Source organism: Danio rerio, chromosome 7, assembly GCF_049306965.1.
Source record: "Danio rerio strain Tuebingen ecotype United States chromosome 7, GRCz12tu, whole genome shotgun sequence".
Classification (NCBI taxonomy): Eukaryota; Metazoa; Chordata; class Actinopteri; order Cypriniformes; family Danionidae; genus Danio; species Danio rerio.
In genome coordinates this window covers 10,166,686-10,185,000 of record NC_133182.1, presented here as the reverse complement: position 1 = coordinate 10,185,000, position 18,315 = coordinate 10,166,686, and the positions used below count along the sequence as shown (strand labels likewise).

Sequence of the window (18,315 nt, the reverse complement as noted above, 5' to 3'; positions counted from 1 at the left end):
GAAGGGTATCCGTCGGTAAAACATATGCTGAAATAGTTGGTGGTTCATTCCGCTGTGGCAACCCCTGATAAATAGGAGACTTAATCGTAGGAAAATGAATGAATGAATAATTATTAGAGATGCTTAATAGAAATTCCAAGATGTGCAAACATTTTGAAAATGTACATTAACAACTTTTGAAATTGATTAGCATAAACTTTATCTGAAAAAAAATGTGCATAAACTATGATGGAAACACATTTACTTGAATAAATTACCAACACTATCTCACGGCAATTCATATCTTTTTGATTTAGTGGCTAATTTGTATGAATTCGTATTATCTCGTTCGTACAATTTAGTAAGATTTGCTGATCCTCCAATGAAGATTGGGTTTAAAAAAACATTTTCATATGACTAAACTCATCACGAATTAGCTACTAAACTGACAAAATGTAAAATAGCTGCGTTTCCTTGTGAGATCAGGATGAAATTACAGCATGCGCATTAAAAAAAGTTGCCTGATTTTTTTTTAACAGATCATGTAATAAAAATCGTCGATGGGACACATCAATAGACAAACCCAACGCCAGGCTCATTCTGATACCGTACCCTTATATACAATACTGGAGAGCGCCAAATTTGTCCCAGGAGTTAGGTTTTTTTGCGGTTTTTGTTTTTGCGAATCCACCAGAGGCCATTGTCGACTGACTGACAGATCGACTGGCCTACTCTCCTCCTTCCCTAAACTCAACTGACAGCGTTTTCCAGAAAAAGCAATCCAAAAAAAGAAAAGCCCTTGGTCAACTTCTCTCTGCATCTCAAATTCTCCAACGTACATGCCGAGCCACTAGACAAACTGCGGGAAAGCAGTCCACATGGAGGTAAGTGGTCAGCTGGTCAACAAGCAAGGATTCTGACACAGCAACGTGAAGCAGATGCTTTACAAAAGTTGCATGTGAGGGGAACACGTCAAACTCAATGACACATGTGAGGGCTCATGGACTCAACTTAAAGGCAGAGGAGTGCACTGTCTCTGAAAGCTTGCGGCATCAGCTGGCACTTTCAATGAGTTTGTACATGGACACCAATGCTCCGATTTTAATGTGATTAAGACAATACTATAAGAGTCTAGACTACTATGTAAACTGTGATTTTTTACAGTTTACCTTAAAGCAGGGCCGGAGCAAGCTGATCTGGCACTCAATACTCTGATTAGGAGTCTAGACTACCATGTAAACTGTGATTTTTTTATTACCTTAAAGCAGGGCCGGAGCAAGCTGAACTGCCGCCCTCAACCCAAAAGTAAAAAAGTGACCGTTTCGTGGATGAAAGTGAGGACCTGGAGGAAGAGAAAGGGTGTCGCGCATGAAAGGGAGGACCGGGGGACACCGCCCTCACTATTCTGCCACCCTAGGCGGCCGCCTAAGTTGCCTCTAGGAATGCACCGGCCATGCCTTAAAGGACCACAGACACCTGCGTCATGAAATGCGGAGGTTTTTTCTTTCAATTTAACGTGCAGTATCAAATTCCATTGAAAGAGCACTCTCCCACCAGTCCTTAACGCTCGCAACAAATACCTGTTTGTCATGGGGGCATGAATGAAATGTTCCTGAATGAAAGTGAAACGGCAGTTAAAGTCAAAAAATTAAAAATGAAACACCTGAAATTATATGAAACTCTGGAGGAAACATGGATAGTGTGGTGACGCAATGACGTTAATCAATCTATGTACAATAACAAGACGGGATCATGAAAGGAACATTCAAAAAGCGACTCCCGTAAACGCATCAAATCAGACCTGTCACATACACTTTCATATAGTGAAATTGAACCCCCCCGACCTATTGATTTTTGGATGGAAACATAGCTATTGTTGCATAATTGCACAGTTTATTTTTTTCACGTATTAGGCTTCATTTCATTTATGATTCTCCCTATGTAGGCGACTCAGTAGATTTTGAAACAGAGCCTCTCTCTCCCACACACATGTGCAACTCCAGCCATTGGGTTATTTTATGAAATAGCAACTTAAAGTTTCACATTTTCTGGCCACATTCTGACTCTTGTATCTGAAGTACCTTGTAAACTCATGTAAGTTGTATCCAGACATGTTACCCTGGAGCACAAAACCAGCCTCATTATGTCCCTAGACTGTGTATGTGAAGTTTCAGCTCAAAATAGCACTCAAATAATGATTTATAACTCTTTGAAACTGTTTCTTTTAGGCTTTGATCCTAATTGTGCCGTTTTGGTGACAGTCTCTTTAAATTCAAATGAGATTGTGCTCCTTTCAAAAGAGGGTAGAGCTACAAATGCCTGTGTGTCAGCATAGTGGCAGATTCAATGACAAGACTAACACGATACTAATGAGGGAGAGATTGTATCTTATGTGCGGGGCTTTTCCCATCTAATGACACGTGCAAACTGAGAATGTGTCAGTGTTTCTGCAGCCTGTTTTTATCAAGGGTTATTATAAAACATAAAATAAATATTTACTGCTAGAAGCTTGTTATATTCACAGACTGTTGCCACACAACTGTTTAAACCCCTTATAATATTGATTTTTGCATAATAAGTCACCTTTAAAGATGATTTTCTTTATAATTGTATTTGTTTTTGTTTTTTTACTTCAAATTTAAATATTCAAATATTGTCCAGTCCTAACAAACCTTACATGAATGGATTATTTATTTCTTTATAACTAAATTATACTGAACTGTCAGACTATGTTTCTGGTTTTGTGGTCCATGATCACATATTATCATTTTTATGCTACAAATGTTGTCGTTATTATTCAGTATACATGGGATATGTTTGTATATGTGCTGCCTCTATTGCACAAAATGAGAACTACAATAATTACATAATAAATGAAGGCATTATTCTTTTATAAATGAAGACAGAATTGATCACAAAGAAATTTGCAAGTGTATCAAGTGTGTCTCTGCAGCACCAAACTAATAGATTACACACATACACAACACTTTCTGTACCCTGATTTCACTACATCGTAGAGTAACAGTGCACCACAAAACGAAAAACAATCTTTTTTTCTTCCAAAACAGTATTGCCTGTTTGCTTTTCTGAGAATGTTCATTTGTGCAGTGAGAAAAGATTGTCAGGCTCCAAAATAAAAAAAGAAAACAAGCACCATAATTGTGTTTATATTTCCAGCCTTCTTAAAGTGCCCCATGTATGCTTTTTATATCTTATATTTTGTCACTGTTTTATTAATTTTGGTGAATGAGTAAGGTCTAAAAAATGTCCAAAGTGCAGAAAATGCATGAAATGATTCGTCTGTAATTCCAGTCTTTCTTCCTGTACAAGTTTGAAAAATAAAATCAGCATGATGCCAGTTTACAGTCTGTTTAGTGATGATTTCCCACTCCAAAAGGTAAAATCAACCTAAATATATAATATATAAATATATAAAATATATATGTTGAAATTAATAAACATTTGTTTTTGACCAATGAAAACTGAATGTGCCCACCATCTTACCAATCAGAGTAGAGCTGGCTCTCAGAAAGATAGGCTTTAGAAAGACTGGATTCTTGAACCAGCTGTTTTTAGACACAATCAAAACAGACTGGGTCATTGGACCAATCACAGCAGACTGGCACATTGGACCAATCACACCAGACTGGGTCATGGCACCAATAACAACAGACTGGGTCATTGGACCAAGCACAACAAACTGGGTCATTGAGCCAATCACAAAAGACTGGGTCATTAGACCAATCACATCAGATTGGGTCATGGGACCAATCACACCAGACTGGGTCATGGCACCAATAACAACAGACTGGGTCATTGGACCAAGCACAACAAACTGGGTCATTGGACCAATCAGAAAAGACTGGGTCATTGGACCAATCACACCAGACTGGGTCATGGGACCAATCACACCAGACTGGGTCATTGGGCCAATCACAACAGACTGGGTCATTGGGCCAATCACAACAGACTGGGTCATTGGGCCAATCACAACAGGGTCACTGGCCCAATCTCAAAAGAGTGGGTCACTGGCCCAATCTCAAAAGGCTGGGTCATGGGACAAATCTCAAAAGGCTGGGTCATGGGACAAATCTCAAAAGGCTGGGTCATCGGACCAATCTCAAAAGGCTAGGTCATCGGACGAATCTCAAAAGGCTAGGTCATGGGACAAATCTCAAAAGGCTGGGTCATCGGACCAATCTCAAAAGGCTAGGTCATCGGACCAATCTCAAAAGGCTGGGTTATAGCACCAATGTCAAAAGACTGGGTCATCAGACCAATCTCAAAAGACTGGATCATCAGACCAATCTCAAAAGACTGGATCATCAGACCAATCTCAAAAGACTGGATCATCAGACCCATCTCGAAAGACCGGGTCATCGGACCAATCACAAAAGACCGAGTCATTGGGCCTATCTCAAAGACCAGGTCATCAGTCTAATCACAAAAAAACTGGGTCATCGGATCAATCACAACAGGCTGGGTCATTGGACCCATCTCAAAATACTGGGTCAACAGACCCATCACAGCAGACTAGGTCATCAGACCAATCACAAGAGACTGGGTCATCAGATCAATCGTAAAAAAAAACTGGGTCAGTGGACCAATTACAACAGGGTCATTGGCCCAATCTTAAAAGACTGGGTCATCAGACCAATCTTAAAAGACTGGGTCATAAGACCAATCACAACATACTAGGTCATCGGACCCATCTCAAAAGACTGGGTCAACGGACCGATCACAACACACTGGGTTACTGGACTAATCACAACAGACTGGGTCACCAGTCACCAATCACAGCAGATTACCATCACACAAAAGAGGGGTTTGGAACAAATCATATGGGAGTCGTTGGGATGCATATTAAAAAACAATGAAAGTGTTTTGATCTTACATGCAGATCAGCCTGTTGTTAGAGACTCCAAAACCAAATTATGACCTATTATAATGCATAATAGGGGCACTTTAAAGGGAAGGAGCTTGCATGAAGTGCAATGTAAAAAATTTATTTATCAAATGCATTAATGAAATGCACTACAACAAGTTCAGGAAAAAGAGAACATCCAAGCTGATGGATTAAAAACAGAACAATTATATATATATATATACACTGTGTATAATCCATTTGATTCTTAACTTATTGGCAAAATTTGACTCCTATGATTTGTTAAAAGTTTATTTGCCAATTTATTCAAATATTTATGGCTTATAAAGAAATTCCAAAACTAATAGGGAATAAAGGACCAAGAAAGCTCACTAGGTTTTGGGTGCAAGAGCGAACATGACAACAGAAGTTACTAAAATAGTAAAATAATTAAAGTAAAAGCAAGACAAAAGATTGTTAAAGTCCATCAGTTAATGGCCAACCAGTGGCCTTAAAAAAGCAACCTCAGCTGGATATCTGGTGAAATTAGCTTTACCCACAGTGCAACATGATACTAAAAAACTCATTTCCAGGGGCAAAGAGTGGATTACAGCAAAACAAGAAACCTTCAAGTCCAAAAACAAGAACTAAACGTTACTCAAGTACGCAAACACACGGCCAACACATACTTAGGTGGAGACAAACCTCAGTGCCTTCAAAATCTGCATAGTTAGAAACGTTCTGCTTGGAAATGTCTGTCCGCTGCTTTCATTTACACATTATAACTTTTTAAAAGAATATAAAACATTATTCTCAACAGTACAAATGAGAAAGGCAAAAATAAAGCTCTATGTGTGGCTGTGCCGGGCTCATTAACTCTTGGGGGGCATTTTGTTGGTGTAAAAGTCTCTGCAGGTCTGGCAGCAGCGTTGGTACCAGCGCATGTCCTGGCACAGGTTCTTCTCCCGGATCACCTTGCAGTAAACCGCCCACTGATCGCCCACGCACTTATACGTCAATGCAGCTGCCAGGAATGACAGAAGGACAGGACACAGCGTTTCACTCATTCAATTATGACATGATCCCTGAACACATGCATATGTCACTCCAGACACCTTCATCGAGATTAGAAGATGCCCTTTTAGCAACTGTCTGCTCTCTGCAGTGCTTCTTTTTGCTGTGGTTTTCTTTTTGACAAAGCTAGAAGACTTAAGAGGTTTCAACATGTCACTAACATGGTTCGAGTATAAATTGACATCTTACCGTTATATTTGAACTTGAATTGGCATGTCGCTAGCATGAATTAGTATGTTGTTAGCATGTTTGTATCATGAACTCCCATGTTGCTAATAAGACTTAACAATAAACATGTATGCAGCAGCTAATGTTCGCAGCAGCTACATTGCAGGAACACATTGTTAGCATGTGGTTATCATGAATTAGCATGTCATTAGTTGGTTCATGGTTCTAGCATGAATAGGCATGTTAAGGTTATATTTTAACTTGAATTGACATGTTGCTAGCACAAATTAGCAAGTTTGTTAGCATGTGTCTAACGTATCTTGTTAGCATATTTGTATCATGAACTCTCATGTTGCTAATAAGATTAAACATGTTCGTAGCAGCTACATTGTAGGAGTTAACACATTATTAGCATGTGGTTATCATGAATTAGCATGTCATTACTTTAGATAACCCTGCTGAAAAATCCAGCTTAAACCAGCCTAGGCTGGTTGGCTGGTTTTAGCTGGTTGATCAGGCTGGTTTTAGAGGGGTTTTGGCCATTTCCAGGCTGGTTTCCAGCCATTTCCAGCCTGGTCTTAGCTGGTCAGGCTGGAAAATGACCAGCCAAATCCAGCTAAAACCAGCTTGACCAGCCTGGTTTAAGCTAGATATAGCTGGTTTTGGCTGGACTCCCAGCTTGGCTAGGCTTGTCAAGCTGGTCATCTTCCAGCCTGACCAGCTAAAACCAGGCTGAAAATGGCTGGAAACCAGCCTGGAAGTGGCCAAACCCCCTCTAAAACCAGCCTGATCGACCAGCTAAAATCAGCCAACCAGCCTAGGCTGGTTTAAGCTGGATTTTTCAGCAGGGAACCGTTCCGTCCTTTGACTTATGTTCGTTACTTGATTCAAAATTATGAGCACGCGCACGCACACATGCGTCACGCTGACTCGCGCAGAAGAACCGTTTCGAGTCCTCCAATCAAGTTTCAGCATCGAACCAATGTTATGATTTCGACCAAATGTGTCGGGTGGCCTATAAGTTGAAGAGTAAACTTCATTTCGACATTGAATCAATGGTATATTCTCGATGTATTAACCTTCTGACGGAATAAAGAACAATGATTCAATGTCAAAATTTGATTGACGACTGATACTGACGCTTATAACCAATAATCAACATTGATTCAATGTTGGCTTGCTATCTGGGTAGCATGGTTCTAGCATAATTAGCATGTTACTGTTATATTTTAACTTAAAATTGACATGTCGCTAGCATGGATTACCATGTTGTTAACATGTTTAACTTTAAGTGGTATCTTGTCGACATATTTGTATCATTAATTCTCATGTTGCTAATAAGAATAAACAATAAACATGCTTGTAGCAGCTACATAGCAGTAATTAGCACATTGTTAGCATGTGGTTATCATGAATTAGCATATCATTAACATGGTTTTAGCATAATCTAGCATGGCACTGTTTTAACATGAATTGACATGTTGCTAGAATGAATTAGCATGCTGTTAGCATGTTTCTAACAAAGTAGTATCATGATTTTGCATATTGCTAGCAAAATTATAATGTCAAGATATAATGTAGGATAATTATATCATAAATTAACATGCTAATTGTATTTAGCTTGTTATTAGCATGGCTCTACATAAATTGACATGTTGCTTGTGTGAATTGACTTTTAACTAGTCTGTTTTCAACATAAGGCAGCATCTTGTTAGCATATTTTATAATTAGTTACCATGTTGTTACTGAGAATTAGCATTTTGTGTCCATATTTTCAAATAATAATTAACAATGGCAGCAGGAATAAACTTCTTGCTAGCATGTGGTTATACATTAGCTTATTATTAGTAAAATTTAGAATGTCACTATCATAGTTCTATCATAATTGACAAGTTTTTAACATATTTTTAACATGAATTAACATGTTGTTAACATCAGTTAGTATGTCAGTAGCATGTTTGTAACAGAGCAGGGTCTTAAAGCTTGTTTTTAACCTATAAGCATTGATATCAGTTGTTCATAACAAACATTTGCTAGCAAGTTTGTCATGAATTACCATGCTGCTAATGAGAAATAGCATGCTGTTTGAATGTTTTACAATCAACACATTAGTAGCATGTAATTTGCAGGAACTAACACATTGTTAACATGTGGTTATCATGAATTAGCATAACATTAGCATGGTGTTAACATAAATTATCATGTTTCTGTTAAATTTTAACCTGAATTAAAAGGTTGCTAGAATGAATTAGCATGTTTCTGATATTAAGTAGCATCGTTTTAGAATGTTTGTATCATGAATTACCATGTTGTTAATAAGAACAAACATGTTCGTAGCATCTATCTTGCAAGAATTAACACATCATTAGCATATAGTTATTGTGATATTGCATATAGCTAACAATAATTATAATGTCACTAGCATACTTGTATCATAAATTAGCATGTAAATAGCATAAATTAGAATGTCATTAGCATGGTTCTACATAAATTGGCATGTTGCATGTGTGAATTGGCGTTCCACTAGTATGTTTTTAACAATAAGTAGTATCTTGTTAGCATGTTTTCATAATTAGTTACCATGTTGCTACTGAGAATTAGCATTCTTTGTGCATGTTTTAGAATAATTAATTTATTCCGGCTGTTAGCATGTGGTTATAAATTTGCTTATTGCAAACAAAAATTAAAATGTCACTAGCATAATTCTTTCATAAATTGACCTGTTTTTAACATGTTTTTAGCCAGATTAAAATGTTGTTAACATCAGTTAGTATGTCAGTAGCGCCTTAAAGCTTGTTTTTAACCTTTGAGCATAGACATCAGTTGTTAATAAGAATAAAAAAATAGCTTGTAAGCTTTTATCATGCATTACCATGTTGCTAATGAGAATTAGCATGCTGTTTGCATGTTTTACAATAACACATTCGTAGCATGCATCTTGCCTGATTAAACACATTGCTAGCATGTGATTATCATTAATTAGCATGCTATTAGCATGGTTACAACATAAATTGACATGTCATTGTTATATTTTAACTTAAATTGACATGTTGTTCCCATAAATTAACATGTCATTAGCATGTTTCTAACATTAAGTAGCATCTTGCTAGCATGTTTGTATCATGAATTCCTATGCAGTTAATGATTATCATAAATTAGCATGTTGGTAGCATAAATTAGCATGTAATTAGCATAGTTCTACCATAAATTGAAATGTTGCTTGTGTGAATTTACAGGTCATGTCATTAGGATGTTTCTAACATTAGGTAGCATCTTGGTAGCATGATTGTATCAGGAAATACCATATTGCTAATGTGCATTAGCATGCATTTGCACATTGCACATTGCAATTTGCACATTGGTGAGATGTGATTATCTTAATTATCATGTCATTAGCATGGTTCCCCTGCTGAAAAATCCAGCTTAAACCAGCCTAGGCTGGTTGGCTGGTTTTAGCTGGTCAACCAGGCTGGTTTTAGAGGGGTTTTGGCCACTTCCAGGCTGGTTTCCAGCCATTTCCAGCCTGGTCTTAGCTGGTTAGGCTGGGAGATGACCAGCTAAAACCAGCTTGACCAGCCTAGCAGGCTGGGAGCCCAGCCAAAACCAGCTATGTCCAGCTTAAACCAGGCTGGTCAAGCTGGTTTTAGCTGGTCATTTTCCAGCCTGACCAGCTAAGACCAGGCTGGAAATGGCTGGAAACCAGCCTGGAAGTGGCCAAAACCCCTCTAAAACCAGCCTGGTCAACCAGCTAAAACCAGCCAACCAGCCTAGGCTGGTTTAAGCTTGATTTTTTAGCAGGGTCTAGTATAAACTGACATTGAATTAGCAGGTGGTTATCATAAATTTGCATATAAGCATAGCAAAAATTAGAAAGCCACTAATCTTAAATTAGAATGTCACTAGCATGATTTTAACATTAAGTAGCATGCTGCTACTGCAAGTTAGCCCTTTATTAACATGTTGTCAGCACGGATTATAATTGCTAGCATGTGGTTTTTATACATTTGCACATTGCTAACAAGAATGAGAATGTCTGTAACATGTTTGTCATAAATTAGCATGGTACTAGCATATTTTTGCATGCATTAATCTGTTACTAGCCTCAATTAGAATGTTGGTAGCATGTCTGTAACAAAGTAGCATTTTGTTTTTTTAAATACAAACATTAATATTAGTTGTTAACAGGAATAAACATTTGCTAAGATGTTTTTTAATCATTAACTACCATGGTGCTAGTGTGAATTAGCATTCCGTTTGTATGTTTTACAATACTTAACATGTTGCTAGCATATTTTAGCATGAATTACATGTCGCTAAGATAAAATAGTATGTCAATAACATGTTTGTAACAAAGTAAAGTAGCAATTTGAAGCTTGTTTTTAACATTAACGTGTAATTATCAGGTATTAACCATTGCTAGCATGTTTTTAGCATGAATTTGAATCTACATTGTTTTTAGAAATCTTTACAAAAATAGTTTTGGAATTAGCATGTTGTCACTAACATGTCTGGTAGATTATCATTAGCATGAACTAGCATAGTTTTTCAGGCAAAAACGTATTTACTGAATATGTTGCCATTGGCTGAGTCTTACCCAGTCTTGGAGAGGTGATTGTGTTGATGTTCCCTCTGGCGTTACAGGTGCTCTGATGACACTGTCTGTACGTCGCCGGCTTCAGCACTGCTGGACAGTCGCTGCCGTGGCGACCACTCACTCTGTGCATGCATTGGACCACTCTGGACTGCAAGCCCCGCCCACATGATGACGAGCACTGAAATCAACCAATCAAAGAATTACAACACACTCATTTTACTTAAAGGCCAGGACACAGCAAGCTGACGTAAAAAAAAAACTAACGGTGATGAAAGCTGCATATTTATTAGTGTCTTGCATTGGCTGGGTCAAAAATGTCAACTTGAAGACATGAACTACATACTGCAATCTCCATCTGCGCGAGAGGATAAAACTTTCCAAACCTGCAGGTGGCAGCAGTCTGCACAGACATTCTAAAAATAAAACCCAAAGTTGTACATTAAGTAGCATCTTGCTAGCATGTTTTCTTCATGAGTTATCATGTTGCTAGTGATTCGATTAGTCTTATAATACTCAATATGTTGGCAGAGGAATACACATTTGCTTGTCATTAGCATGGTTCTAGCATAAATTGACAGGTTGCTCGAGTTAATTAACGCGTCACTAGCATGTTTTTAAATATAAGCAGCTACTTGCTAGCATGTTTTTTTTAGTTCCCATGTTGCTAGTGAGAATTTACATACTTAGTTTTATAATTAGCAGGGTTCTAACATAAATTGACATGTTGTTCGAGCTAATTAGCATTGACATGTTGCTGGAATGAATTAGCATGTAACTAGCATGTTTTAAAATTAAGTAGCATCTTGCTAGCAAGTTTTTATCATGCAATCCCATTTGCATAGTTCTGACAAACTAACATGTTGCTTGAGAGAATTAGCATGCGACTAGCATGTTTTTAACATTAATTTACATCTTGGTAGCATGTTTTCATCATTAGTTACCAAGATGCTAGTGAGAATTACCATTCTCTTAGATTTATAATAATTGGCACGTTGGTAGCAGGAATGCACATTTGCATGTCATTAGCATGGTTCTAACATAAGTTGACATGTTTCTCAAGTGAATTAGCATTCCATTAGCACATTTTAACATTAAGTAGCACCTTTGCTCGCATGTTTTTGTCATGAGACCATGTTGCTAGTGAGAATTAACATACTCTTAGTTTTATAATTAGTATGGTTCTAACATAAATTGACATGTTGTTCTAGTTAATTAGCATGTTACTAGCATGTTTTAACATTAAGCAGCATTGTTCTAGCATGTTTTTTCATTAATTCCCATGTTGCTAGTGAGAATAAGCATTCAATTAGTTTTGTAATCAACATGTTGGTAGCAGGAATACACATTTGCATGTCATTAGCATAGTTTTAACATAAATTGACATGTTATTCGAGCTAATTAGCATGTTAATAGCATGTTTTAACATTAAGCAGCATCTTTCTAAAATTTTATTATAAATTCCCATGTTGCTAGTGAGAATTAGCATTTTTCGTTCATGATTTTGTAATCAACATGTTGGTAGCAGGAATACACATTTGCATGTCATTAGCATGGTTCTAACATAAATTGACATGGTGCCCGAATGAATTAGCATGCCACTAGCATGTTTTAACATTAAGTAGCATCTTGCTAGCATGTTTTTATCATGCATTCCCATGTTGCTAGTGAGAATTAACATTCTATTCGTTTTATAACAATTAACATTTTGGTAGCAGGGATACAGATTTGCATGTCATTAGCATAGTTCTAACAAATTAACATGTTGCTTGAGAGAATTAGCATGCCACTTGCATGTTTTAACATTAATTTACATCTTGGTAGCATGTTTTCATTACAAGTTACCAAGGTGCTAGTGAGAATTAGCATTCTCTTAGTTTTATAATAATTGGCTTGCTGGTAGCAAGGATACACAACATAAATTAACATGTTGCCTGAGAGAATAAGCATGTCACTAGCATGTTTTTGACATTAAGCAGCATCTTGCTAGCATGTTTTTATCGTGAGCTACCATGTTGTTAGTGATTTGATTAGTTTTGTAATCAACATGTTGGTAGCAGGAATACACATTTGCATGGCATTAGCATAATTCTAACATAAATTGCCATGGTGCTCGAATAAATTAGCATGTCACTAGCATGTTTTTAACATGAAGTAGCATCTTGCTAGCATGTTTTTATCGTGAGCTACCATGTTGCTAGTGATTTGATTAGTTTTGTAATCAACATGTTGGTAGCAGGAATACACATTTGCATGGCATTAGCATAGTTCTAACATAAATTGCCATGTTGCTTGAGTGAACTAGCATGCTAATAGTATGTTTTTAACATGAATTGACATATTGCTAGCATGTTTTATCATGAGTTCTCATGTTGCTAGTGAGAACTAGAATGTAAAAATCACTATGTAATTCATCATCACAGCCGCATGTCAGTAAAATTATAAAAGAAGATACTTTAATCTCAGTTTGTGGACGTTAACCTGTTTATTTTGTACACTAACATAACGGATAACCACACAGCAGGGGTTAACGTGTATCCTGTCACATTTGCCGTGCCACGTGCATCTGTGTGTGTAAACTTTATAACTCCTCTTTGCAGAAAGGCTTGAAATATCTCCACAACAAATACATTAAATAATCATTAGGAAAGTTCTTACTGTAGTGAGGGAGATCTGCTTCATTCTTGTTTGTCACTGTGCTGTTTATCTATGCTTAAGGTTCTCAACAGGCGGCCCACAAATGGCATCCAGCCTGATGCTCTTTAAAATGTGTCCCACAGCTGCCTCATAATGATGCATATAGTGCAGCATACAGTGAAGCACTAGAGCTGTAACGGTACATATATTCGTCCCAAACTGTCATAGTACGATGGTCACAATCCAGTTCACGTGCCCTCATGATGAATACAGAACATATTTACTAAGAACAAATTTTTCTGTTCGAAAACGCAACAACAGTGCTCACCAGTAGTTCTGCTACAAGTAAACAGAAGCATGCAACACTAGTCCCACCTCAGAGTTGTTCAGATTGATCCAATTCTCTGAAACTGACTGTAGAGTATGTGTGAAAAGTGTGTATCTTCACACAGCTTTTAACATGCAGTGCACGACAGGAATATAAATGGTCATGCGTGTCTGTAAACAATGTAAATATAAGGATATTGTTTCATCATGCAAGCTTGTAATAATGAATAATAATAATAATAATAATAATAATAATGGTGACGCAGTGGCACAGTAGGTAGTCCTGTCGCCTCACAGAAAGAAGGTCACTGGATTGCTGGTTCGAGCCTCAGCTCAGTTGGCGTTTCTGTGTGGAGTTTGCATGTTCTCCCTGCGGTCGCGTGAGTTTCCTCCAGGTGCTTCAGTTTCCCCCACAGTCCAAAGACATGTGGTACAGGTAAATTGGGTAGACTAAATTGTCCGTAGCGTATGAGTGTGCGTGTGAATGATTGTGTGTGGATGTTTCCCAGAGATGGGTTGCAGCTGAAAGGGTATCCGCTGCGTAAAAACGTGCTGGATAAGTTGGCAGTTCATTTCGCTGTGGTGACCCCAGATTAATAAAGGGACTAAGCCGAAAAGAAAATGAATGAATGAATAATATTAATTTCTTACATTTATATAGCGCTTTTCTCAAAGCTCTTTACACAGAGGGATCTCCTCATCCACCACCAGTGTGCATCATCCACCTGGATGATGCGACGGCAGCTATTTTGCGCCAGACCACACACCACACACCAGCTGATTGGTAGAGAGGAGACAGATACCAATAATGATATGGGAAGGGTTAGGATGGCATGATGGACAGAGGCCAGTGGGCAAATTTGGCCAGGATGCCGGGGTGAAGCCCTTACTCGTTTTCAAAGGACAGCCTAGGATTTTAACGACCACAGAGAGTCAGGACCTCGATTTAACGTCTCATCAAAAAAAGACGGTGCTCACTGAGCAGTATAGAGTCCCCGTCGCTATACTAGGGCATTAGGACCCACACAGACCGCAGGTTGGACGCCCCCTGTTGGCCACACAACACCACTTCCAGCAGAAAACTAGCTTTCCCATGTGATCTCCCATCCAGGTAATGACCGGGCGCAGCCCTGCTTAGCTTTAGTGGGCGACCATGTGAGAGTTGCAGAGAGCTAGCTACTCTTAAGTCAGTCGGTGACACATAATATTGCACAGTAGAGCTGCACAATTAATCGTAAACCCCCTAGACGATCTTAATCCAGCATTTCTACGATTCTGTCAATCATATTTTCAAGTTCAGGAGAGAAGAAAAGGCGGCTGCACGAGTCTTTTCATTGTTTCACGTACATTGCTCTGCGACATGGACACCTCCAAATGATGTTGAAAGAGTCACATACTGTATTTAAAAGGTATAATTCACCTAAAAATGTCATTTTTGTCTTCATATAATGCTGTACTCGCAGCCGGGAAATCACATGTGATGTGAGCTGCTGACCGTGAGCTGTAGGGCGGGCGGGCGGGCGCGCGCTCTACTAGACGCACACGCGTCTCTTTTAGTTAACAGAACCTGCATATGTTGTGAGTAAAAGTTAATAAAGTTGTAAATAACATTGAGTTTGTGGCACAGAGTGATCGTTTGAGAGCCGCGTGAGAAGTATGGAAAGCACTTAGCAGTGAAAATGAAACAGAAAGCGTGCACATCATTTAAATAATCATATCGCATTTTAGAGTTATGACTGCGACAAGCATTTGATATGTTTTTCCTTTCATAGCGAACACACAGTTGTGCATGAAAATACATGTTTACAGTGTCAGTATAACTACTCTAGCCTATATAATGATGATTTTACCAGTGAATTAAATGGTCTAATAATGTTGTCAATGATTGCAAGCATATGTCTCAAATATAATTCAACATCAGAATTATTATATATAATAATTAATATAATATTATTATTGTTGTTTTACCATATTTTTGAGAAAAAACAATAATAATTGCCGACTCATACTAAGCTTTATTTTACATCTACAGAATCGTGAGAGAATCCTGATCTTAAGCAAAAATAAAAAAATAAAATAAATAAAAAAATAAAAAAATAATAAAATAAATAAATAAAAAATAATTTAAAAAAAATTGCGATTCTCATTTTAACCAGAATCGTGCAGCTCTATTGCACAGCTAGATCTGCTGCATTAATGGAGACCAAGAGCGGGGAGAGCCACCACATTTGCATTAAATGCACCGGCAACAAAAACAGCTACAATGTCCTAACAGATCATATTTCCCATATTTTGAAAGGTATAATAAATAATCTGATGGGTATTTTGAGCCGAAAGACACATTTAATGACACATTCTGAAGACAGAAAAAACTTAGATTCTATCTTTAAAAGGGGTAAAATATGTGCCCTTTAATCCATTAATTATCACTAGATAAATATTTGAAAAAGAATAAAGGACTGAAAGTTCTGGCTTTAACTTTATATCGAGCAGGCTGTCTGAGTGTCTGTAGTCTTCGTATTGTTTGCTGCTTGTCTCCATGCTGAAAGACATTTTCCTCTTTTGAAACCAGAAACAATAAGGATTCATCAGTCTGGCCTACTTTACGTCTGCTTCACAGTTTTGGCTCACGAGGAGTTCATAATCAAGCAAAGCACATGCTGTACAGTATTGAAAGGGAAACAGGGCTCAACAATAAGGACTGCCCGGTGGCCCAGGGCCAGCGTGAGAGACACTTGGGACAGTAGACCGGATCATTACTGGCCCGATTGGGACAGTGCTGCCTTGTCACTAACATTTAATTTGTCTGTGACTATTTGTCAATTGCGTGCATTTTAAGTTTGTGCTTTCAAATCTTTAAATGCTACCTTCTCTGTAATGTCGTAAACAACATATTGCCTTCCGATTCGTCTTATCTGATTGATTTGACCATGCTATTTTTTTTGTAACCTGGTAACAACCAGTACAGCGTAGAAACAGCAACATTGCGGCAACATCAAATTAAAAGGCTAAACAAAAATGTCTGTCTCTAACGTGTTGGAAGTAGACATTTACTTGGAAACAACACGACAAAATAAAAATGAAGTGATGTTATGCATAGTTTGCCGTCAGTTTGACAAATCAGCCACCTTTTGTTAAATAATTTCAAACTGCAATAAAATGCCTCCACATTTTCCATACTGCTCTTTTTGTTTGCATAACACTTATATTTACAATTGTTTTTTAAGTATTGAAATTCTAGATTTACAGACTTTATTTTTTGACACATTATTTAAAATATGTGGTTAAAAAATAGCTATTAACTTTCCTTTTTTTTGGTGGGGCCAGTGAAAATTTTGGCAGGGCGAGTAAAAATCTAAACCACTTGCCCGATCGGGCTAGTAGAAAAAATCCTAAGCGTTGAACCCTGAGATAGTTCTACAGGCCTGCAACATTATTGATGATCTGCATCCTCATTACACAGTGTTCAGTAGGCAATTATAAATGTACTGTGATTGATTGAGCCTCATTACAAGACAACTAATGAAGATGTGGAGCAGTCAATAAACACAAACCTGTGACACATGTCAATTCAATATCGAAGAAATATTGCTTTCTGGAAACAACTCAAGTTCTGCTGACTGACCTTCAGTTTCTCAAAAAAAAAAAAGCATGGAGTATTATTAACACATATTTCTGTCATGGGTGTGTACAGGAATACAGATGAAGAGGATGAAGGTGCAAATGTTGAAAATACATTTAAGAAAAAAGCAGCAAGTGATCAAAACGCACATATATACTAACAAAGGGCCCTGTTGTTGGCACCAGTGGTGTAGTGGTTAGTGCGTTGACATATGCACTCCAGTGCTCACGGCGACCCGAGTTCAATTACCGCTGAAAATAGACTGTGCCACTGACCAACTAAAAGTGTAAAACAATACACACATACTTTTACATATGAAAACAAATTAAAGGATCAAAATTTTACAAAAACTATTATTGTCTACAAAAATTACCACTACCTCCATGCCTTCATGTCGGAGGGCATTTTTCAGTTTATTCATGACAATTTGCATTTGTATAATTTTATTATTATTATTAGTAGTAGTAGTAGTATTATATGCATATTTTATTGAAAACAAGTTAAGATTTGTCCACCTGTCAGGTTAATTTCTTCATTGTTATTTATTCGTTTGCTGGAAATTAAAACTGAATTTAGAAATAGTTTTGAAACAAATCTTTGTAGATATGTAGGCTAATGGATGTCTTCAGTCGAGTGAGTTCCCACCATTTCCTTACTCCACGAAAGTAAAAGTGTAAAATTAAAGATAAAGTAAAGAGGCCGAATGGACGAGGCTCATTCTTGCGTTGCATATGGTCTGTTTAACTGTTTTTTCGCTAATGAAGCGTTCAGTTTTTCCACTTATAAACTCCGCCATGTAAATAGCAATTGTGCCATGGCGTGATGCAACTGACTCTGATTGGTTTACTGCAGGTTATACTAAAAAACACACCCATAACTCATTAAGAGAATAAACAACCCTGTTAGACGATGCACTGAGGCGCAGGGCGTGTTTTTCCATCTTTAAAAAAGCAAAAGTGGATTCAGACACACCCTTAATGCTTTTACGCCCTGCACTTTAGACTTTGCACTTAGAACACAGGGGTTAATCCATGAGGAATCATTTACTAAATA

The 18,315-nt window shown here is 37.7% G+C and overlaps 1 protein-coding gene across 5 annotated transcripts in view; it reads right to left on the bottom strand.

Moving 5' to 3' along the window:
* Positions 1-18,315, bottom strand: part of adamts17 (ADAM metallopeptidase with thrombospondin type 1 motif, 17) — a 334,091-nt gene that overhangs the window by 12,782 nt on the left and 302,994 nt on the right. For 4 of the 5 annotated variants that reach the window (XM_073908056.1, XM_073908057.1, XM_073908058.1 and 1 more), the window contains 2 exons: positions 10,680-10,857; positions 5,143-5,867 (listed from right to left, as the gene is read on the bottom strand). In XM_073908056.1, coding sequence (XP_073764157.1) covers positions 5,716-5,867; positions 10,680-10,857 — 330 coding nt within the window. In that variant the 3' untranslated portion in view covers positions 5,143-5,715. Of the gene's footprint in view, positions 1-5,142; positions 5,868-10,679; positions 10,858-18,315 lie in introns of those variants that run through there. The other variant, XR_012383118.1, reaches the window with a different exon arrangement.